Source organism: Platichthys flesus, chromosome 5, assembly GCF_949316205.1.
Source record: "Platichthys flesus chromosome 5, fPlaFle2.1, whole genome shotgun sequence".
In the NCBI taxonomy this organism is placed as follows: Eukaryota; Metazoa; Chordata; class Actinopteri; order Pleuronectiformes; family Pleuronectidae; genus Platichthys; species Platichthys flesus.
Window position 1 is genome coordinate 15182856 of NC_084949.1, and position 24584 is coordinate 15207439.

Here is a 24584-nt window from a genome sequence, read left to right on the forward strand (position 1 = left end):
TAAAATAATACAGAAGTCATTATATTTGGTGTTAATAATCTAAACCCAGCAAGTAAAACACACACACAAATGTAGTGGAATATGATGTGCAATAAATCCCCCCTGAGATGTGTAGGAGTAGAAGTATAAATCAAGTACAAGTACCCCAAAAATTGTACTTAAGCCCAGTACTTGAGAAGATGTGTGGTTACTGTCCACGACTGTGCATCCTTATATAATAAATTAGACAGTAGCTGCAGACTCATCATCATTGAAGTGAGTCCTTGTGATTGCTGTTGTGGTTGTGTTTGCAGAAGAAGTTTCCAGTGAAAGCAAAGAGGATTATTAATGCATTTATGGCCATTGACCAGTTAAGTGGAGCCACTTTAGCTTTGTCTGTAATAGACGAGGAAACTTGTGGATTCTCTCCATTTCCCACCTCCTAAGCTGTAATCGCATATTAACTGTGCTTCTACACAGGTGTATCTGATGCTGAGATTAAGTATGTATGTGCTGACAAAGTGTGTGTGTGTGTGTGTGGGGGGGGGGGTCTACTGTATCCTATCATACGTGTGAGGTTTAGTGTGGATATCGATATGTTCAAAGATGCTAATGGTCTCTCAGATAAACTGATCTTGCTAATTGCATCTATTTCATTCCCTCTGTCTGCCATCCACCACATCACTCCTCCCATCTCTGTTACCCCATTCTGTCTTTTGGTCACACTAATCACATTCCCTCACCTTTTTGCTCCACGTGATGCTTTTTCCCCCTCCATTTCTCTATTATATCCCTGCAATATCTCTTCCCTCTCTACTCGAGAGAGGCTTTATTGGCATGTCCATAACAGCAAACAGTATTGCTATAGCATGTTATAGAAGTTATACAATTAGAGGAACAAACAACAGACTATATAACACAAAGGTTCAGATTGCAGTACCATTGTCTTGAAAAATCAATTATCTCCAAATGTATCGATTTTTTCAAATGAACTGAATGATTCAAATTCATACTCTACATATTAAAATACATAAACGATTATATATTGGTGAATTATCTGAAAAATGTGACTCCTGTCATTTCCTCAAAGCTGCACACAGGACAGCCTTGCTCATAATAAAAATATACTTTTTAAAGATACATTGTTTGCAAAAATAACACATGTCACACACAACACTATGTATATTCACTGTTTTTGGGAACATTTTCTTGAAAGTAAATGAAGAGAATATTAAACATTTGCATATCATCAAATAGTTGATATGAAGATAAAGACGAGGATTATACATGAACAGGGATAAATAAAGATCTAAAGGAGTCAGATATGAAAGCTCAGTACAGCTACATGGTTGTTCCTCTCGTTTCCCCTCAGGCTGTTTCCTGCTCTGACATATTTTGCTTCTTCTCTTTCCATGACTCTTCCTCCTCTTCCACCCTCCTCTTTGCAATCCTTACTTCCCATGTTTTTTTTCCGCTTCTCACTCCTCCCCTCTTCACCCTCCGTATTATCTCTTGTTGGCACCCTCCCTCTGTACCTGCATCCATCCTTCTCTCCTTACGTTGGATTAAGACGGTTTACAGCCTAGTCGATGCTAATCAGGTTTATCCAGACAGAGCGCGATCATTGGGCTATCAGTAATTACACATGCTGATATTAGCTTACTCAGATAGCTACTGTATGTGCCTTGGCACATTGTCAATCCACATCATCTCTTTGGATCAAACATATGTTTATCTCAACCGTGTGATGCCATACTTGACGGCTTAACTGTAATTGATTGTTTTTGCAAGACAAAGATCCGTCTGTTGCGGAGAGAAACATGTTCATAATTCAGATGTTTGGGCTAATTGTTACAAATGTGTTTAGAGAAAGTAAAATGTCTGGCTCAATTTACATGACAGGTTATTATTTAAGACACTACCCACTTTAGCACCTCCAGATTGTTATCACAGATTGAAATTTGTTTTTTTATTGATTTTATTTATTCAGAATATATTCCCCCCAGCAGGACAATGAAGTACTAAACTGAACTGAGAGACTGCATTGAAATAAATGGCCCGAGAGTTTGCAAAAGAACTTGACTAAAAAAAACGTAAACAGCTACAAAGGAAGTCCACCAGAGTCTAAAGCTCACGAATGAACAAATTCTATCTCATTTATTTAATCTGAACAAAAACCAAAGAGTAAAAATAGACGTGGTTTATGGGGTGTTATTCGCCTTACTACTTCTTGGCTCTGAACAGTTGCTAGGCAACCAGAAGAGACTCCAGGAAGTTACTGTCTGGCCAAGAAAACAGTTCACCCCCCCAAAAAGAGTAACGTGTCCTGTTTGCACTCTTTCAACAGAAAACAAAACCAAACAGACACGAGAGAGGTATCAGTCTTTTCTTATTCTACATGTGAAGGCAGAATAGCGTGGTTCCCAAAACTATTCCTTTAAGGCTGCAACTAAGGAAAATGGCTTGAGCTGCAACACTGGACTACATCCAGTCAAAGTAAATTACATCAAAGTGAATCTGATTCCTTACTTTGCTCCCCCCTGGAGAAGTGTGTTGTTTTTCTGACCGAGCTCTTAGTCCAGTCTGTTCAGTGGCTCATAATTGATATGTGAAACACCACAACTGAACCCAGGAACGACACTTAACAACCACACCGAGTGGGTCAAAGAAAGAATCCTGACTACAATGACTGGGTTAAAGGAGAGGAATGATAAATGGGAGAGATAAATGGACGCAGATATCAGGTTTATAATAAACCCAGTCAGCAGACTGAGAGATGAGTGTTGGATTGCATCAGGAAAAAAAGGTCATGCTGAGCATCGCAAGCAGAAAGGATGAGGTCTTCTTTCAGATGAATTGTGTGTGTTCCTGTACTTATACCTTTGTGAGGACCATTTTAAGTATAGACCCTACAGAGTGAGGACATTTTTGGAAAGTGAGGACCCTTTGGCCGGTCCTCAATTTTCAATGGACTGTTTGAGGGTTAAGATTTGGTTTTAGGGTTAGGGTTAGAATAAGGTTTAGGGTCAGGGTTAGATATTTAGTTATGATGGTTAAGGTTTGGGTAGGGGCTAGAGAATGTCAATGTTCTCACTAAGCTAGAAGTACAAATGTGTGTGTGTGTGTGTGTGTGTGTGTGTGTGTGTGTGTGTGTGTTAGTGTGTGTTTGGTGTGTTTGGTTTGGCGCCAACAGGCAGTGAAGGTGTATGTATTTTAAGGCCTGGGAGCGTAAATACAGCTTCATTTATTAGGTGACTGAATAAGGATGTGTGTGTGCGTCACTGTAAATGCATAAAAGAGGACAGAGAGAGAGGGAAGAGAGGGAGGGAAGAGAGGGAGGGAAGAGAAGGAGGAAGAGAGAGAGGGAAGAAGAGTGAGAGAGGTATGTTTTTCCTTACGTAATCAGATCTAAGTGGCTATTTTTCAAGAATAAAACCTCTGTTGCCCTTTGTGAGACCGCTGTCCTCATCTGTCTAAAAGCACTGAGTGAGTCATGGTGTGGGTCCACACAGACACACACACACACACACACACACACTCACACAGTCATAGTGAGTCAGCTCAGATCTGCTGCTATAGACACTCACCTCAATAATGAATAATGTAATAGCCAAAGAAACTCCTCAGATGACATGTAAAACCCAGTGGAGGGTGGACATATGGACGATCCTGACGGACGCACAAACACACGCGGTGACATCTTCACAGAGCATATGGGCAGCTGGACCCTGCGCTGGTGGACAGGTGTGGGTGAGAACTTTGACACCCTGAGATGCAGGTCTCCTTTGTCTGAACGCTGAATATTTAACCGCCAGGTGAAGGTGAAGAGTTTATCTGATCTGGCAGTGCAGTTTGTTATTCTGGGAATTACTCTTACTCGTTCTCTGGCAGAGAACTAATGGGAAGGTCGGAAAATGGCCTGTGTGTGAATACGGCCTATTAATTTAATGTTAATTTGACTAACACCCAGATGAGTACAGAACACTGTGTTACTTATATGATCCTTATATGATCTTTTACATCAGGCATGTGACCAAAATACAAAGTTGACCCACAAGACCTTTTCTGTGGGGCAAATATGTAAAACCCCTCAGAGCATCGCTGATGGCCTAAACATCCTTCCTCAAGCTCGTGCTTGGCCTCTACTGCCCCCTCTTTCACTATGTTAACAATATGTTATCCTCATGCACTCCACAAAGGGTCCATATTGAGGCTACTCATACTTAAAGTCTATTTTCAGCAACAAAAAACACGGATATGTCTATTTGGACTGTAGCCCCACTTATCTTTGTTAAAAAACTAGGACAAAGTTGATCAGCAGAACGAATGAGTTTCCCCCTACAGTTATCTGTCGAGGAGGGAACCATCACTATTCCCATGTTTCCAGAAAATCGGGCTGGATAAACAAATTAATTTGGTACAAAAGAAATCAATAAATGTGATGTTCTGCCTCTGTTCGAGTTTGTTTAGCCTCGTCCTTCTATCATGTGCTGAGGAAGGCTGTAGGGCAATGCAGTGAGGTCGAGATTAATCATGTGTCCACGGGAAAAAAACACACACACACACAATGACCCCAGTGTACTCTTCATTTTTTTTTACATTTTCAACTCGACTAACAGAAGACACACACATAGAGCAAGAGATGAGACGCACACACAACAATCACAAAACCATAACCATGCAAATACCCACATTTGCAGCATTGACACAAGACAAAGCAAATGAAATGGCCTCTTAGGCGCCATTATCCAACAGGAGGCTACGCAAAGAGTCAACTTCTGTTTCTTTGTAGAATCTAGAAAGTTGTTTTTGATTTAATTACAGTTTTCAAAGATCTGTAGTATCAGTTAGTGCAACTCATATCAAAATAACATTTTTTGTTGGTAGACCGTCTAACAGGATGAAGTGCATAAACAGCAATTGAATTAACAGCAAAGTTTGTTATTTTAAAAATACCTCATTAAAACGTAGGGCTTTTGATGCACCATAATACATTTGGTTTGTTGATGAAGAGCTTTACAACTTTTTTTCATTTTCGGGGAGGGGGGGGGGGGGGGGGGACTGTAGCAAATCTACTTTTTTAAATGTTCAATGTTTATTAAGAACCATACATGTTGTAATTTTGGTAAAGGATAGTTTCACACTTTTTAAAAGTCTGTCTAAACACAATGGTCCGATGCCCATGTCCAAATCTTCTGCCCATACTGATCGGTAAAAAATAAAGTAGAATTGCACTCAGTAAAGACCATTCCACCACCTAGGCCTATCAGTCATTAAATCAAGATGCATGGAAGTTCACCCACTCATAGATATCAGCTCCCTAACTCTGCCTGAATTTCTCCATCAGGATGTAAAAGAAAGTGAACATATATTTCCCGGATCAAACTGTTCTTACGAATGTGCCAAAATTGAATGGGGTGTTTCTCGGCCAATGTCACACACTCGAGCCGAGTTTCATGGAAATCTGCTCAGTAGCTTTGTGTTGAGCTGCTGACAATCAAACCAACCGGCCAACAAACAAACCTCTTTGTTAATTAAACCAGTTGACTAACTTTCCCTGAAGCATTTATCTGAAGCTAAATCAGAGCCCTGTGGGAAGAGATGTTTTAAACACTCAGGAGTGATTACAGCGAGCAAAACCTGTTTCTATTTACATACCGACATTTGACTATAGTTTTATGACAGTATTAACTTGATGTGATTTTAAAACCATGAACCTTCAATCTCCAGTGCGGTCGTTGTGGTTATCAAATCCTGCATGCTTGGAAACAGGCTTGGGGCTGCGCACGGCACACCACCACACTGTGAGTGTTTAATTGACTCCTATAGGATGTAAACATGGGCAAAGTGAGACCACTGAGACGATGCTGATTAGAGAGTTGGATCGGAAACATGAGACCATGAAGTGCATCGCAAAGTGAAGGAGCCTCTGCATCAGGGAAACTCCTGCCAAGTGCGAGCTGCTATCATCATCACCATCATCACCATCATCATCATCACAACAGCCGCAGCAGCAACAGCCCAGGGGATGCGACAAGAGTTCTGTTGACTGCTTTATCATTGTGTGTGAGCTGTAGCATATTTACATTGATCTCAAAGCAGATGAAAACATCAAATCGTGTCCTATTTGTTTGTTGTTGCTCATATTGGATCAGCTCTTCACACCTCCTTTCTATTTGGTTGTGCGTAATTACTGCGTAAAAGGCGTTGAAGGTGGCTTGGAGCGAGAGAGCCGTGCGTGCTTTGTGTTTTTTCTTTTCTTTTCCTGGTAATATCCGAGTCATCACCTTGGCCAGTCTCCAGCCAATGCGGGGCAGCAAGGAGTGGCAGCAGCAGGGATCCGTGCAGGCAGGGCCATGAGGGGGAGAGGAGGCGCTGCTGCTGTGTCTTTAAGCTCCAGTGAAATCCAGCAGGGAGGTGCGGAGGGGGGGGGGGGGGGTGTCTGGAGACGCGCTCAGCCTGATCATTGTGTCAGTGCGCGCTTTACGCAGGCGGGACTTGGGACTCGTGTTATTACAGTGGACGGGATCTGGCGTGTCTTCCGTTTGTTTCCTTTTCTTTATTTTGAGAGCACATAGGATGGTGGTTGTTCCAGTTGAGGCGCTTGGAAGAGAGTGAACGGCTCCACAAACCACCCGATCATGAGGTGCCACTGGGTTGTTTTTGCCTCGCATCTTCTTTGGCTGCCACTAGAAGGTAAGAAAACCGCTCCAAAATTACAGAAATCAATGTGATGATGCCAACATGTTGATTTCGTCGCTCATGGTATGTCTGCCTTCAAATTAGTGACATTATTTTATCTCTTTATCTCACAAATAATTATATTTTACTGCCGTTATGACAGGGACATGGAAGTATGACATGCCTCTAGTAGAGAGTTTGTGAATAAATTATTCTTTATGCGCTCATCACCTGTTATGATGAGGCAATTTTGTCTTTTCCACCACATTTGTCTCTGGAGTCTGTCTTTAAACCAGGGAACAGAAATCACTATATCATGTTTTATCACTGGCACTGTTTGAAGTCCATTAATTCAACTATTTCACTTTACTGCCCATAAATACAGTGTTCTTCGTTTAATGTGGTTGAGGTTTACGTTTCCATGGTTTAACGGCGCAATCTGCCAGCTCAAGTTTACTGATCATATCAGGAGCCATTTGCATAACAACTGTCTGGAGGTGCTGGAGGAGGAGATGCCTCCAGGTCGCCTCAGCAGGCAGGCAGGCAACAGGTGTGTTTGTATGTGTGTGTGTGTGCATTAATGCATTATTAATGCCACCAAAATAAAAGAGGAAAAGGTTGTGTGGCCTGAGCTCGGCAGCCGGGAAAAGAAGACAGAACGAAAGATGAGCCACATCTTTAAACACAAACACACACACACCCTGCAGCAGCCTGACATCTACCAGCTTTGGCAACTGCCCTGATAACTATTTGTTTAGTCATGTAACAGCCTTTTTTTCCCCTACAAAGACAAATCCTGTTATTGCACTCAAAACAGGATTTCAGATTTCATCTTTATAACGTAGCAGCCTGTAAACCCACAGGTATTAGAATAGAGGGGGAGCCTATTTGTCTCCACATGCCTTTCGCCCTGCTGCTTTCCCAGCCCCTGCCAGGCCTGAAGGCACAACAGTCACATGAAAATCCCGATCTTGAAATGGGGCCTATCATGTGGAAAACTGCAACAAAAAAGAAAGAAAGGAAACCTTAGAGTGGGGGTTTGGCTTGTTGGGGTTGAACTGAGTTGAAAATCTTAGCTTAGTTTACTCATCTTAAGCAAATGGATCTAGGGGCCTTGAATACTGTGTGATTTCTCAGCGGATCGACAGTTCATAATTATTGATCATGCAATTGAGCTGTGGTGGTTAGGTAGCACCCTGTCTTAAGGGGCTCTGGGCAAATCAGACCATTCTATTTAAACGTCAAATTAGTCTCTTTTGTACATGCTGTAGAATTTATGGGATTAGTCAATTGAGTCGATCAAGCTTAAAATCAATTGATCAACAGCATGAAATCTTCAACTTCCAATCAATTCCGTCTGTTCATTTATCATTGAAGTCATTTTCAATAAAGAATATCAACCTCTGCTTTGTAACAGCCTCTCTGTTCTGAGGATTTGCTGGTTTTCCAAATGTCTCCTCCACCGACGGTCATAAAAAAAAGCAATTTCATTAAATCATCTTGAGCTTTTGTAATTTGCAATTAGCGTTTTTTTCATTATTTTCTGATATTTCTTCCACTACTCACCTTTTCAGTTTTTGCTCTTTCAAGTGATGAACCGTCAATAATCAATCTACATGAATCTGTTCATCTTTATCCAAACTTAACCATACATCAACCATACTGTTTTGCCCTGTGTTCCAGTGTGGTGCGAGCCAGTCATCTCCCCCAGGGGGCCTCACATAGTTGTTCCCAAGAGGGGGAAGCTGGAGCTGCGTTGCCACGACAACACCACCACGCCTGGCGCCCCACCCAGCCTGAGGTGGCAGTGGGAGAGGTCCCGCAGGCTGGAGGGCGAGGTGGAAGATGGCGGGGTAGCTTATGTCAAGGTGCCGTCGGTGCAGGGCTTCCACATGGGCCGCTATGTGTGTGTCAACAACAGCACCCAGGAACACAGCTCCATCTACGTCTATGTGAAAGGTCGGTGGTTGACGATGGAGGAAGAGGCCTGCGAGTGCTCGTTCAAACATCGTAATGTTCATCATTAATCCCCGGTCCCGTCTCTCTTTCTTTCGCCTCAGATACCCATAATGCCTTCCAGCGCACCATGGTGAACGTCATCCTGGTGCGTGCAGGCGAGGACTCTACCATCCCCTGTCTTGTGACCGACCCCGAGGTCACACTCCTGGCGTTGGACACCTGCGATGGACGACCTCTGCCCCTCGACATGAGTTTCCGCAGCAACCTCCAGCGAGGTGTCATCATCAGCAACGTGAGAAAGGAATATGAGGGCTGCTATGTTTGTGTGGGACAGCTGCATGGACTCAAAGTGACATCTGCCCAATACACTGTGGATGTACTACTCGGTAAGGAAGATATGATGGATTTTTTTTTGTTTTCATGTTGCTGAATTTCATACATGTTTAAGTGGGTTCTCCATGCGGCATAGCTGTACTGGATTTCTCAACTGCACGATGATTGAGCTAAAGTCAGTAGAAAGAAAAAGATAGATTGAAAGCTTTATGTGCAGAGAGAAACTATGCAAAGGAAGGGCGTCAGTCATCTTTGCAGAAAAGTTAGATAATGGGACGATACTGAAAGGTCAGGGTTAAGTCTCATGGTTGATTTTTAGCCTAAAAGTAGCTCATCGCTCCGGGTAGTTATTCAGTGAGAAGTAGAGTCAAAGCAGTTGCCTTTCCTGCTGTTTTTGGGACCTGATGCTCTTTTCAGACACGCAACGAATACCAGACATTTTCCTGAGCATTTCCAGAGGGGCTGTATGTGAGAAGGCAAGTGTCAGAGTCAGTTGCCACTGAACTTTTCAGCCAGCCCCCAAGTTAAATGTTCGGAGAATGTGTGAGTGAGCCCATACATGTGAGAATAGAGCCGGAGAATTCCCAGTAAGCACGAGGGCGTGTTGATGACGTTTCTTTCTCAGCATGGACACGAAACTGAAAAAAAAACAAAAGAGGTGGCATACACATCAGATATGACAACTTGGAAAACACATAGATCTGAACTGCACAGAAATTTTTCCGTTGAGGTTAAACGCGTCTGACCCGGACAATCTCCTGCTGCGTTCTTCATATGTGAAAGACAAACTCTACAAAATCCAGACACAATATTGCTCATGATCCTGCCATTGCTTGAAAAACATAAGCAGTTGGTGGGCTGTATGTGTGTGTGCGAGTGGAGGGGGTGGTTAATTATTAGAAATGGAACATTGTGTATAATCATCTGAGACTAAGAATAGTTGTGTTTGTGTTTTCCCTGCATTAGAATAAGCCATGTGAGTGGGTCCCTAACCCCCGAGTCTGCCATGTCACACTGCCATGTTTCTACAGTAGCCCAGAGTGGACAAACCAAACATTGGCCCTTGAAAGATTTTTTTCTCCACACATGCTACGAGGGGTATTCACTCTGTAGTTTGCGAGCTCACGGCTAGATGCCACTACATCCTACACACTCCACCCTGAGCTTCATGCCAACATCGGCTAATTGGCAGTGAAAACAAATTAGAGCTGGAGCTGATTCAATTTCTGTTCAACTCAGTTTCCTGAAGGACTTTTTCTAAAAGTTCAATCCACTTTGTAAACAACAGTCAGCCTGTGGGTTAAGCAAGAAGCAGCGATGATCCAACCAAAGAGGAGAAGCTGCAGTGAAGTGTTCACAGTGGGACAGATCTCAAGGATTCGCACACAATGTTTACCGTAGGGGGTCGACTGCTATGTATCCTCAGGGGTTGTCAAGTTAGGGAGGAGGTAAAGAGATACAAAGTGACCGGTATATGAGTAGAATTTAAATCCTGGTGATAAGATTTACAGTAAATCAAACTTTAACGCAAATGGGCTACATGAAGTTTATGGGCACCCGCTGTGGTGTCCGGGTGTTTCTGTTGTTTGTGCCGTGGAAAGTGTTATTGTGAACTCGAAGCACGCCTTTTAAAAACTCTATCTCAAGATATAATGTTCTATGATCTCTACACAGTTTTTTTTCTTCATTACAGCAGCTTATCACAGGCTGTATATTTAAATTTTAATAGTTCTGCCCATGGACTCTTCCTTCTTCTATTCCACAGTTGTTTACACACCACTCAGATCTGCTGCTTACTTTAGCTTAGTGTTCAAATCCCTCTCCCCGATCTTTATGACAAATTCAGCATCTGGTTGAGGTAATGACAGAGAGGTGGCGACAGCTGCATTAGGGCCGGTGAAGCCAATATTTAAAATTGATTTCCTTTAAAAAGAAGATTTGATTCAAACGATTGTAAAAAAGCTGAAGAATAGTGGCTCCGATAATTGCAGAGGGCGACAATCAATGCCCACAGACCTCAGACATTCAGCTGAGAGTCGTAAGAAAGAGAAAATGAAGAGGTTTGAAGGAAAGAGAATCATGCGTCAATACGTTGCGATACTTGAGAGTTGGGGTTATTCATCCTCTGGGGCCCATGAATGTTTGACAATGTTTCCAGTTCCTTTATTAAGTAGATTTTTCAATCCAGAGCCATTTATCACCTCTAAAGCCACAGGCAGAACTATAAATCTAGATATGTCTTACAAAAAGGCGTTTTGGCTCAAGGCTTAATTTTTTTCTTATGAAGTTTATCAAAATGAAATGTAAACATAAAAGCAGTTCCGTTGGACGTCAGTGGAAGGTGATCATGTTGCTGTCTGTCCTCTGCACTGCATCAGCACTCTCAGTCTGGTCTGCGGTGAAAAGAGGACAGAGCAGAGACGAGAGACGGGGGGGGGGGGGGGGTGTCCTTCGAAATGATGGAGAGGGAGAGCGGGTAAAGAGACGTGAGGGAGGGAGGAGCGGAGGGATTAGAGTGGCCATACTGAACAAAGCTTTGTAACGGTGCATGAAGGCCGCGTTTGGGGTAAATAGACTTAGCGCAGCCTTTATCAAACACTGCTGTCGAAGTGACGTTAGCAGATTCAACATGGAACTTCTGTGTGTACAAGTGTTGGCATATGCAAGTACTGTACTTGTGTGTATAGTCATGTGCGTATACATCTGCAATAGTGTGTGTTTGTGCCCTAATTAAACATTCACTGCCCTTAAAGACACACATATAACATAAATTGGTTTATGTTTTTATTTTAGTATGAAGTCATCATATTTGTTTCAGCAGCATTTTGATTAAATATTTACACCCCTCTTTAATCCAAAGTGATGTACCATGATTAGAGGAATACTATACACCACAATAAAATAGTATTCGGTCTCATGAATAACTTTCTTCAAAAAGTGCAAAGGTCGTGACCCATGTGTCCACGTTATTTAATGTCCTGCAAATAAATACAGTAAGAGCAAGATGGTGGATGTTTTTTATGAGTGTGCTGGTTTGGATGAGGTCCCCCCACTGGACCAGTTATGACAAGGTCACTTTCCCATTTCTCGATCCAGTTCCGTTGGCGCCGCCGGTGATCACGCTGTCCCAGAAAGACAGGGTCATCTTGAGGAAGGGAGAGCAGTTTGCCCTGACCTGCAGCTCCAGCAACGTCAACCCAGAGTTCAACCTCAAGTGGGACTTCCCTTCATCAGCGGTGAGCTCGATGTAGGGATCGAGTGGTTGTCCTATGTGTCCATTACTGGGTGGCAGACTTTACCTTTTATACTTTAAAACAGCTTATACAGCTAATATGAAGGCTGCACTGAGATGTATTTGTTGGACTGTAGCCAGAGCCCATATCAAATCCACCTCTGCCTGCACCCTCAAAGGTCCACACCAGACCCGACCCTTTACCCGCATTTAACTCCACGTAAAATCCGGATCTGCCCTGAGTTAACATAAGTATGATCCATGACCTGACTCGTCACCTGGGATTAAAAGCTTGTGCTGCTTACACAGTAACTCACATAGACTGGGTTATGGCCTAGTTCTACCAGATGGTACCTGACCCAGTACAGACTCTGGCTTTAGCTATCACAGAGATGACTGAGGTTATTTTTGATAATATTTTCTAAGGCAAAAGCTTAATCAAATCAAATTTAAAATTAATTAATTTTTAGGCATGATGAGTTCAAAGCACTGGATCTGTGTGATATTACCTGTTGCACCTCTCACCTTTCTCCCTGATGTCCTGCAGCATCCTAATGAATCTCAGGCCTCGCACATCCTGTCCGGCTCCCGTGGTTATCAACGCGGCACGACGCTCTTCATCACAAGCGTCGACCAATCAGACTCAGGCACCTACCGCTGCTACGCCCACAATGAGAGAGGCTCCAGTGCTGTATCGCTGCAGCTGGACATCCGTGGTGAGTATAAGGAAAGTGCATTAACATTAAAGTTTGTCTAGTTTACATTCTCAGCCTTTTACCACATCAGAGTGGGTATATGTCAAACATGAACACATTCTATATATAGATGATATATCACTAAAGGAATGGATGGTTTACTGAATGGTCTTAATGGACCTAATGGAAAGATAGGGGGGCTACGGAGTCAATGGGCCAGGGCCTTACCATCCCTACGAATGAGACATCTACAAAAACAATTCAATCTACCACAAAGAGACACAAAACAACTATGAGATACTTAAAATGATGACAAATGACAACAAAACAATCCAACCTTTGAGTCTGGGTCCTTCTCCTGTCCAAAATCGGTTCTCTTGATATTACATTGAAAGTTGATAATACGTTTAAAGAGTGAAAAATTCAACTTTCAACTTGACATGACCTTTTCTTAAAATGTGGCTTTGACTAATTCAGGCTAAATGTTAATCTAAATTCTCATTCAGCTAATCAGATTGTTCGGCTGCGGTTTTAGAATTGTATTTTTAATCCTGGATGAATTTATCTTGGCTTCACACTTTAAATGAAGGAAAAAACAAGTTGACAGTCGAAAGGGAGATCCTGCATGAGTCAGCCTGTGTCGGGAACCCTCCCATCATGCACTGGCTTAGTACACTCCTTCACTGTGTGTCCCTCTGTTGTTTTTGGTGTAATTTGTCTTATGTCGTGCGCCACAATGTTTCAAGTGTGTCCACAATGGTAGATTAGGAATTTATTGTGTTTAGAAGTAGAAGTAAATCCTGGATCCGCCCCCCTGATCCACACTAAAATGTAATGGGTTTGTTTTTTGGCCCGTACCAAATCATGCCAACAACTTTCCTTAAAAGTAGTTATTGTTTAACCCTGCTAAATAACAGACAGTCTTCAGCACATTTTTGTTATTTACAGGCTTTTATTCATTTCTAACTTCTCTCCACATATTTTGTACAGTTGTTAATATATCATTTTGTTGCTCTGATTGTGCGGGAATGTAGGTTATCAGTAACTAAAAAGAAAATAGAGCATTGAGATAAGCAAGAATATTAAGTATCTCCTGCAAGAAAATGGAGATTTATGAATTTACTTATTGGAGTTATAAAATACACACGTCACCTTTTCCTTGATGCATATTTCTGTTCTCCAGATCAGGGGTTCATCACCATGAAAGGAAGTCCAGGTCCGGTCCAGGCGGATGTTAAAGAGGGGGAGAGCCTGACCCTCAGAGTAGAATTAGACGCCTACCCTTCGCCCCGCTCTCTGTCCTGGTCTTACAACGGCAAGCGGCTCCTCAACACCACGGAGCACGTCATCACCATCCACCACCGCAAATACAGGTAGAGGAGGTTTACAGAGGGATCCCCTGGAAATACCCCTGGAAATCAGATTATGAGATGTACCATTGTCTTATCAGATACATCAGCGAGCTGAGGCTGGTGAGGGTCCTCGGCTCAGAGGGCGGGATCTACAAGTTCTCAGCCAGTCACGAGGATGCAGCTGTCGATCATTCATTCCACGTATACGTCAGCAGTAAGTCACTCTCACACTAGAACCTTGTGTTGAATTGGAGCACAGTTTTTAAAAAGTTGTGAATGTGTGAAAACAGCTCACGTAATCCACTGATGGATTTGAAATACAGCTCATTTGCTCTTGAGCAGATATATCTTGCCTGCTACGCCCACTGAGGGGTAATAGAGCCATCCACGCCAAGCATAACTATATTCTAGGAGAGGCGGTGGTCTAGTGGCAGAAACTTGGACTATGGGCAGAGAAGGTCTCTGGTTCGTCTCTGGTTCGACTCCACGGAGAAAAAACAAAAAGACGAACGTGGATTGATCTGTCCAAAAATCCAAGAGTCTCCCTACCCTGTCTATTGCCCCTGAGCAAGGCACCTTACTCCCCCAACATCTGCTCCCCGAGCGCCGTACATGGTCGCTCACTGCTCTGTGTGTCCTGCACCAGATGGGTAAAAAGCAGAAGTTAAATTTCCCTACATTGCATGAGTGTGCCTTTGCATGTCTGTGCATGTGTTTGGGACAAATAAATGCATCTTAATCTTAATCTTAATTCCCATTTGTACAATAAATAAAACATGACAAAGTGTTCCTGACTGAAATATAAACATCTTACCAGTATCTACTGTATGGCATGTACTGTGTGTTATACACCTGTGTCTCTGTGCTAGGTAAGCCTGTTATCATCGCTCAGGAGGGGCCTGTTGATGGACAGGTGCGCTGCATAGCTGCAGGTTATCCAGTGCCGAAAATCAGCTGGTATTTCTGTGAGCTGCCCCACACCAGGTATACTAGAGGAAAAACATATTACAATGCTTTTATAAAAATTCTTTGTTTACGTGATCAAATTGTTTACATTAAAATAAGGTCGGAAAAGACGAAGACACACAGCTACTCTGATGAGCGTGGAGTAAACCTAATGATTTCTGTAATGCTTTGTTTTGTTGTTCTACCAGCTGGAGCCTGTCCTCATGTTTTTCCAATCACAGTGTTGTTTACAAATGATTAGCAATCCTGATGCGTCTCATTAGTCTCATTCGCAATCAGACAAACAAACCTAATTGTGTATTGTCTGTTGCGCTGCGGTCATTTGTGAATCTCGTCTGAGATAATTGATAGATCCATTGACGACATCACTTATATAGTCAAGGCAAACAACAAGGGACTTTCTTTTCTTTCACGAAACATTTAATTTCCCCCCCCAGATAATTATCCTATAACCACGAGAAAGAAAACAACATGGTTCTTCTTAGATCATTAACCCTTAATCTCAAGATAACAGATATCTGTGAATAATGCGATGATGGCTGCTATCGCCTTCTGTACATTGTAATACAGGTCTTTGGTTTTGATAATCTAAGATATTGTCTGATGCAAATTCAATATTGAGATAAAGAGAAACCATGGGGTCGTGTTAGAGTTAAATGAGGTGTGTCAGGTGCATTGTTGGCGCATGGCATTCTCGTCACAGTGGAAATTCATGTTGTGCTTTGGAAAAACAAAACCCTTTGTCGAAAAGTCAGTGGCACAGAACTAAATGCACTTATGCTGTGTTCTTTAGACCATGAACATAGACGGTTGAAATGCAGCCTCGAAATTAAAGATAGATTTATTTTTAGAGAACAGTATCCAGGGCCTCACTTGGTCAGATACGATAACGTAAGAATTTGGGAAATCAAATAATTTGGGTATTATTGGAAAACAGAAGGGACAAAAGTGAGAAAAAATAGGCAAAAAACTGCAGAAATACTCTAGAATTAGTGATGAATACAAGAAAAACGTTATTGGCCAGTGGTGTAAATATGCTTATACTGTGAAAAAATAAGGGCTGTGGTGTTAGGCCGTAGAAGAGGATTAAAAGGCAGAAACAGGGGATGAAGCTAAGGTAAACATCAGCAGACATGTCACTAACAGCCACTAACTTAACTGGGAGTAGGTATTAATTAGTGAGGTTGAGCGTACAAGGGATATTCTTCAAATTGTCCTATGTTCTGAAATGGGACAGAGTTTGGTTTAAAAAGCCACAGTGGTAATGACGTCTGATCTAGTTAGCGAGCCACATGGTTTTCATAGTACTGCCATACAAGCCAGTAGCCAGTCAGATTGACCTTGAGCATCAGCGTACCCTCAAATTCCGGCCTGTGTTGTTAATAACAAGGACAAAACAACTGACGTACCCTTACATCTGCTGGTGGCTTCTAACACATGCTAACATATACTGGTAGCATTCAAACTTTTACAAGCGATATTCATCATCTTGTCCTATATTTGAAAAAAATGAAAATTGTATCAAACAGTGACCTCTAGCATCTTTATAACCTTTCGACAGGTGCTCCCACCTGCCGAACGCCACCCAATCGGAGACGCCGGAGGTTGCCATGGTGACGGAGTCTGCGTTTGGCAGGAGCGAGGTCGAGAGCCGACTGAACGTCAGCAAGGAGCACGCACACTACCACACCCTGGAGTGTGTGGCAGGGGCGGAGGGGGAAGAGGCCTACACGCTGTTCTCCATCAGTGGTACGATACTGAATCTGTAACTCTCACACACTCACACACTCACACACAGTAGAGAACAGAGTAGAGGCTCTGCCGCCTGTGTGTAGATATTAATCTCATTTGTACCACGCCACAGAGACCGTTGCATCATCACACACATTGTAAACACACTCAAAGACACGCAGCCACGCAAACCCCCTGACCCTGTGTCTGCGGAGGCCAGGTGTGTGGTTACTGGGTGCAGATTGAATGAGATTAGTGTATGCTGACTATGCAGGCTGGGATTATATGATGTAGCCTTGCTAATCCTTGTCAGGCTAACAAACACCACTGCCGCAGCTGTCTGTCTTACAGCAGGGGGGGAATGGATGTGACCGTTTGTGTGTGTGTGTGTGTGTGTGCTTGTGTGTGTGTGTGTGTTTGTGTATGCGTTTGTGTTATGACCAGTAAACTGTCATTTATTCTTAAGGCGGGGTGTGATTTCTGGGTTGGTGTGTGTTTCCTCAGAACGCATCGTCCCCCATCAACTCTTCACTCCTCTTCTCACCGGCATGGTGGCGACCGGCATCCTACTCAGCCTCATTCTGCTGGTGCTCCTGTACAAGTACATGCAGGTAACAGAGGAAATAAATCACACACCCGCTGCACATATCACTAGCTTTATGAATTATTTCCATCTGGGTGAAACAGGGGTAAAAAATCTTATACAGCAAATACGTCTGTTGCCATTAATCCCATTCAAATCCATAACATTTTATAGACATCCATATTAAATCTCGAACAGTAGCATTCATATGCAGTTTGCGTCATAGGAAAATAAATGGCTGCAACAGCCTTTGGTCATTTGCTGATCACGGGCCTCCATGTTGTTTGTCGTATGATCAGACTAGTTCTTGTGCCACATGTGAAAACGATGTTTGTAAGATCGTCCTTTTTACTCAACATTAATGTGTCCTAATGAATCTCAAATGAATCACTCATCCATTTAGCAAGCAGACATGCAGTTAAAGGCCTTTTGGACATCATGATCACGCCTTGAACCATTAATGCCCCCCCCCCCATCCCAGAAGCATGCTGCTCCAATTACATTTAGATGAATCAGAGCCCTCGAGAACTAGTATAAGCATCCACATTGCGATCGTCAGGGGGAAGACTCATAGTGCAGTGAGTAATCTGAAAAATGGATAGAAGGGCGATGAGAAAAACCTAAGATGAGAGCTCCATGATCCCGCAGTCACGTGGAACTCACCAGAATACCACAAACCTGTGCTGAGGCCCAACAGTCCCCTTATGAAACCACATTTTAATTCACTTCACCAAGATGTTTATTTAGATCAGCACCAACCAACCAGTTCCCAAAAATCATACCTTACAAACCACACAAATCTCACAATGTTAAAGAAAGTGAAACAACTTTCCTGGATCCGCCCCCTGATCTGTGCAGCACCAATATTGAATGAGTTCTTCCCCTGAGCCTCATCACATCTTTCCACCAGTGGAAATCAATCCAGTCTTCTTTGCATAATCTTGCTTACAAACAAATGCTGACGTCCTTGGTGAAGGCAACAATCTCAAGAAACTGGTCTAAATAATTTTCTCTGCATAAATCCCTGCACCCCCCACCCCAACCCCCCCGCTCTCTCTTCTCTCCAAACCTCCACAGAAACCAAAGTTTCAAATCCAGTGGAAGGTCATCGAGAGCATCCACGGCAACAATTACATATACATTGACCCGACGCAGCTTCCGTACGACTCCAAATGGGAGTTTCCTCGACAGAAGTTGCGCTTTGGTATGACCGGTGGCTCAGCCATGAACAGTATGTTTACATGGTGAAAAGACACGTGTGCCGACGTCTCATTGTTGCTTGTGTTTGTGTCTGCTCCTGAAGGTAAAACCCTGGGCTCGGGGGCCTTTGGGAAGGTGGTGAGGGCCACAGCGTACGGACTCTGCTCTGCAGATACCGTCACAACTGTCGCTGTTAAGATGCTCAAACGTAAGTCTGTCCCTGTGTGTGCTGTACTACATAGTAGTGCATAGTGGGAAGAGTAACTTATGAGATTTGCCCAAGTACTGCACTTACTGAGAAATTTAACTTCCAGCTAAAAAAAAGCATTGATCTGCTGCCCTCTATGGGTGAAAGTTTCAGGCCTGATAAGCTCCTGCTGACACCCAGCGTCACTGATGGGTGTGGTCAGAAATGAGATTTGGGGCGCGGTCACACATAAACAAATGTAGCCATGGTGAAACTTCACCTCCTGTTCACCTCCATTATTCTGTGCAAGCGAAGCAGCAAATCTCACTATAAATAAAACTTCACCTTGACCTGCCACACTATTAAAATGGAGGACACACCCTGATGCATCGGAGTTAACAATCAGCTGATGTCATACACAGTAACGTGTCATAACCACGGTGTTTAATGGAATGTTTTTAAATTGCCGTGTCGGGTGTATAAATGTCGTGATGATCTCATCTCAGCCAACGCTCACTCCACGGAGAAGGAGGCGCTGATGTCAGAGCTGAAGGTCTTGAGTTACCTTGGAAACCACGTGAACATCGTCAACCTGCTGGGAGCCTGCACTGTCGGAGGTCAGTAAGGTCACTCACCACAGGAACTCACACCTGAGGGGGTTTTGGGGTCGGGTGTTTTTTGGGGTGTGGAGCCTGTTGATAATGTATCGGCACTCTGGCTCTACTATCTCACATGTCTTTATTAAAAATCAGATAGTGGACAGTGAGTATGGAGCAGCTGAGACATGAGGACGTGATGCACTTTGACTGGTCACAAATTTAGCCTCCAGTCAATCGATAGGATCCACCCGTCCAGCCCTTAGCATCGATTATAGAACAGCAGCTAGAGTGGAGGGCATGCAAACATGACACGAGTTGGTGGTTAGTGAGAAACGCTGAACACTTGAGAGGTTTTCCGTGAGGATGTTCTGAAGCGTTAAATACAAACTTAATTTTAAGATACTGACGCACATTTGTTCAACATGTTAAACACAGAGATCAGCCTGCGGACACACACGCTGTTGAATCCTGACATCACACACACGTGTCTTTTTCTTCTCTGGTCTAATGATTGCAGCTTTGTGTTTCTTTGTCATGGTTAAACGCTGTCATGTAGTTTTAAAATCACCGGTCGTGATTTCATTTCTTTCTTCTTCTTCATTTTTTATTTATTGCTGCCAGGCCCAATATTGGTGATCACGGAGTACTGTTGCTATGGCGACCTCCTCAACTTCCTGCGCAGAAAGCGAGAGTCCTTCCTCAATTCCCAAGTTGGTGATGGTTACTATCGCAACGTCTCAAACCGATCTGAGTCTACAAGGTGTGTGTGTGTGCGTGTGTGTATTCTTGATAGTAATTGCTATAACAACTGATGTCTATAAACGGCCCTTACACGTGTGTGGTTGTGTAGCAGCAAGGAGGCCAGTACAGGATACATGGCGATGCGTCCCTCTGAGAAAGAACGGCCCACTCACTCAGGTAGAAAAACCTTGGATTCTCTACTTCCTGTCATTTTTGAAACCCTGGTTTAATTTATTAAAGATGGCAATCGCAAACGTTTTTGTCCCAGATGACGTAGAGGAGCTGTCTCTGGATGCTGAAGATCTCCTCAGCTTCTCCTACCAGGTGGCTAAAGGGATGCAGTACATCACTTCCAAGAATGTAAGTGTTTTATAGACTCGTATTAATATTCATAGAGCCGTTACAGAAGATGCTGCTGCTGGTTTATAGAGCACATCGTTATGGTTCAGGGCCAAAACACTGTGGATTGTCCCCTCTAGTAATGTTCATACAGTCAGAACTAAACACTGTCGAGCTGCATTTATGATAAGCAGATTACGTAGATACCACTGCAAACAGATGGAAGCAGCTTCCTCACGATCTAAACTCTTTCTTTGTTGGTTTTAAATTAAAACCAGCTTGTCTTTTTCCCTGCCTTTGAATGTTTCCCCCCCACTGCACTTTACTTCTCTTATTAAATTAGCCTATTCATCTGTCCATGTCTAGACTATAATTATCGTGAAATGGTCAAACTTGAAGGCCAGACTATTCTTCTTTTATATATCATTTACATTCATTAACGTGGTAGGCACAATGTTTGAATGTGCTTTCAGTTTAATACTTCCACTCCTGTATATATAACAATTTAAATACAATGCTTAATTGATATGACTTTTTATTTTTATTTTTTTTTATAAAATAATTTTTTTAGGGACAGTGCATATAAATAACTCAATACAATATGCCAGAGTAAGTCAAGAGGCACGTTTTCTTCTGTGTTCCACATAAAGTTGTCATTGTAAAATCAAATCACAAAATGACATCTACTGTTTACACCCAGATAAAGAAAGTCCTGCAGCCGTATCTCCTGTGCCAGGCTAATTGATAATACACTTAACAGATAAATAGCACGTAATGATATAAGCTACTTAATTTAAATTAAACAAGTGCCAACTGGTACAAACACAGTTTTATTGAAGAGCGCTGAGTCTCAACAGCAGCAGCACTTTCTTTAAGCCATAAATAAAACTGAGATAATATCACAACAAACATATGTGTGTGTAATGATCTTAACATAAACTGTATTTTCTCTCACACAAACAGTTTTATAAGTCATTTTATTCTTAAATCAATTAAAAGAAAATAAACATACTGAAACACTTGAGCCAGTGCTTACAGTGCTCCTGTTAAAACTGCCTAGTGGTCTCTGCTTTACTTTGTCTTTTCATTGTCAGACATATTGTGTCAGTGCATTTTTGTATTTTGTGACGTGCTGCCAGTTTGGCTTTTGTGTTTGTAACAAGGTTTACTCGCCTGATTTGCATGCGTTTGCCGTGTGCCACTCACTCATTCACTGCGGAGACCGGTTACAATGTCAACTCTTGTGTGTGTGTGTATGTGTATGTGTGTGTGTGTGTGTGTGTGTGTGTGTAGTGTATTCACAGAGATCTGGCAGCCAGAAACATTCTGCTGACTCACGGCAGGGTGGCTAAGATCTGTGACTTTGGGTTGGCACGAGACATCACCACTGATGCCAGCTATGTGCTGCGGGGAAATGTAAGTCTCTCTGACCTACCTACCTTCTTTCCTACCTTCCTTCCTACTAAGTACCTACCTACCGATATATGTGTATACTTCAAACACACAAGGTAATTCACCTTCCAAAATAAAGCACTAGCCTTCCTTCCTTCCTTTTTCTAACATAATTCTCACAGTTCCAGAATAATTCACTTATCAAACTAATCCCATATAGTGACCTTGAGTCCAAATCCTCCCGAGGTCCCTTTCTGCAGATTTCTCAGCCTCAGCTCAGAGTCTCCATATGCAAATACACTCGCAGAGCAGGGACCTGCACTATTTGAAATGAAAATACGTTCTACATCGTCCATGTCCTCACGTCTCTTCCTCCTGCAGGCTCGTCTGCCGGTCAAATGGATGTCTCCTGAGAGCATCTTCGACTGTGTCTACACCTATGAGAGTGATGTGTGGTCCTATGGCATCCTGCTCTGGGAAATCTTCTCCCTGGGTAACATTTCCAGTCAAAGCGTTGCTGTTGCATCTGTCATTATTATAATCCATTTCAGAGCCATTATTATAATCCATTTCAGTGGACAGGGGGGTCGTACTAGATGCTCCGATGACGCTCCTCAGCAACATCACTTAGTGGAGTGAATAATACACTATTCTATTGATTCTTATGCATGCTGTAGTTCTAGATTTCCCATTGTAGCTCGAGGAATCTTCATAATTATAATCCATGACACAGTGTTTTAAGTCTGATCATATTGTGTGTTTCTGTTTCAGGTAATAGCCCGTACCCAGGGATGCAGGTGGGCTCAGAATTTTATAGGAGGATTCAAGACGGCCACAGGATGACTCGGCCTGAAATTGCTCCTGTTGAGTTGTAAGTGTTCCTATTTGAGGATTATAAACAAGCATGCGATCAATCATTCATTTCCATAGTGTTACCGAGTAGTTTTGTTTGACCTTCACACTCACACTGAAGAAGTAGAAGCCAGTGAAATCCTTTCTTCCACTTCTGCTCTTCACTTTAATGATTTATTAAACATCAAAATAGTCGCCAGTTCATTTTCTGGTAATCGACCAATTGAATCAATTACAAATTGATTCAGCTGTAACGATAACCGGTCTCTCTCATTATGACAATGAACACACCATGAAGACACTTTGAGGTAGTATATGAATAAATACAGTTTTTTAATTTATTCATTTATTTTTTAATTTATTCATTTTTATTGTGGTGACTATTCAAAATGTTCACCTGCTGTTTTACCTTCACCAAGGAGCTTATGTTTTCATATGCAAGTATTTGTTTGTTTGTTTTCATGATCATGCAAAGACTACTGAAATGGTTTCTATGCAATTCTTTGGAGGGGCGGGGCATGGCCGAGGAAGGACCCTTCAAATTGAAGTTAAAAAAATGATTGGATCCAGGATTTTAAGGTTAACATGGAGGGAGATAGGCTTTTAGCCTTGGCTGGGGTTAGTCTTATGTGACAAAGCATAAAAAGGTGTCACAAGCTACAAATAGAAAGGAGCAGGACGCCGACACAAAATGGTGGTAAACTAATTATTAAATGTATGAATGAATGAATTTGGGAAAAGATGTATAGTCACCAGCTTTAAATTTCTTTCTTTAGTATTTTATTCCCTTTGTCAAAAACTAACCCCAGTCGTTCCTCTGTAGGTATGACATGATGCTGTCTTGTTGGAACCACGATCCTCTGAAGAGGCCGTCCTTCAGGAAGCTGGTGGAGAGGACTGAACTACTACTGTCCGAAAACACCAAGAACGTAAGTATGTGAGAAAAGATAGAACTGCTCATGTTATTTCCTCTAAAATCAAAAGGTTATTGTTTATGCATATTGTCTTTATTACAGAATGACAAATTAGAACGTCCATAACCAACAAATATGTGTTTTTGTCTGTTTGTTTGTTTGTTTGTTTCCAGGTGTACCTGACGCTGAGTAATGCACCAGGTCATCCAGAGCAGCAGAGGGCGGCATCACGGAGGCTGAGCTCTGTCTGCAGCACCACAGCACCCACCCAGCCTTTACTGCAGAGCACGGCTGACGTCTTCCTGGACTACGTCTAACACACGCACACACGCACACACTAACACAAAGCTAAGAAATACACAAAATCCTCCTCCCTCATCATTTGGTCCTTTTACTGCACAAAGTACGTGAGCCAAACACACTGTAGGCTACTAACATGTTCACTCATACTAACGGCCTTCCTGCAAACACACACACACACACACACACACACACACACACACACACACACACACACACACACACACACACACACACACACACACACACACACACACACACACACACACACACACACACACACACACACACACACACACACTATGTATACAACGCTGCACTGAGCTCCAAGTATTGACCTCTATCTAATCTTCCCATAGGCGTATTGATCTCTGTGGTAGGTATTCCAGGTGCATGTCTATATCAAGCAGACTCGAGCACTGACCATCAGATACATCAGCAGCGGGAGACATTTTGGCTCACATTCAGCCTTTGATCACATCTTTAAATGCCTTGGGGACAACAGACAGCGGAGTTGTGGCTTTGAATACTGTGACTTGTATGAAACTA

The 24584-nt window shown here is 42.7% G+C and overlaps 1 protein-coding gene across 2 annotated transcripts; it reads left to right on the top strand.

Annotated features, from left to right (window-relative positions):
• The first annotated feature begins 6495 nt into the window (after nt 1–6495).
• On the top strand, nt 6496–24291 carry kitb (KIT proto-oncogene, receptor tyrosine kinase b). Of its 2 annotated transcripts, none has more exons than XM_062388948.1 (21): nt 6496–6675; nt 8344–8619; nt 8721–9005; nt 12049–12188; nt 12732–12900; nt 14063–14252; nt 14330–14445; nt 15101–15215; nt 16759–16946; nt 17433–17539; nt 18589–18715; nt 18815–18919; nt 19405–19515; nt 20119–20257; nt 20348–20415; nt 20507–20598; nt 21871–21993; nt 22351–22462; nt 22741–22840; nt 23645–23750; nt 23909–24291. In XM_062388948.1, the coding sequence occupies exons 1-21, from the start codon at nt 6621–6623 to the stop codon at nt 24050–24052; spliced, it is 2868 nt and encodes a 955-aa protein (XP_062244932.1). In that variant the 5' UTR covers nt 6496–6620; the 3' UTR covers nt 24053–24291. The 2 variants fall into 2 exon arrangements, with proteins under 2 accessions (XP_062244932.1, XP_062244933.1); XM_062388949.1 differs by having other exon boundaries at nt 20351–20415.
• Nucleotides 24292–24584: the final 293 nt, after the last annotated feature.

Bases quoted from the DNA above. Each gene is read 5' to 3' on its own strand.
- kitb (XM_062388948.1), top strand. From the start codon at position 6,621: ATGAGGTGCCACTGGGTTGTTTTTGCCTCGCATCTTCTTTGGCTGCCA. The intron at 17,540-18,588 runs GTAACAGAGGAA...AAACCTCCACAG, and splicing joins TCCTGTACAAGTACATGCAG to AAACCAAAGTTTCAAATCCA. The intron at 18,716-18,814 runs GTATGACCGGTG...CTGCTCCTGAAG, and splicing joins TCGACAGAAGTTGCGCTTTG to GTAAAACCCTGGGCTCGGGG.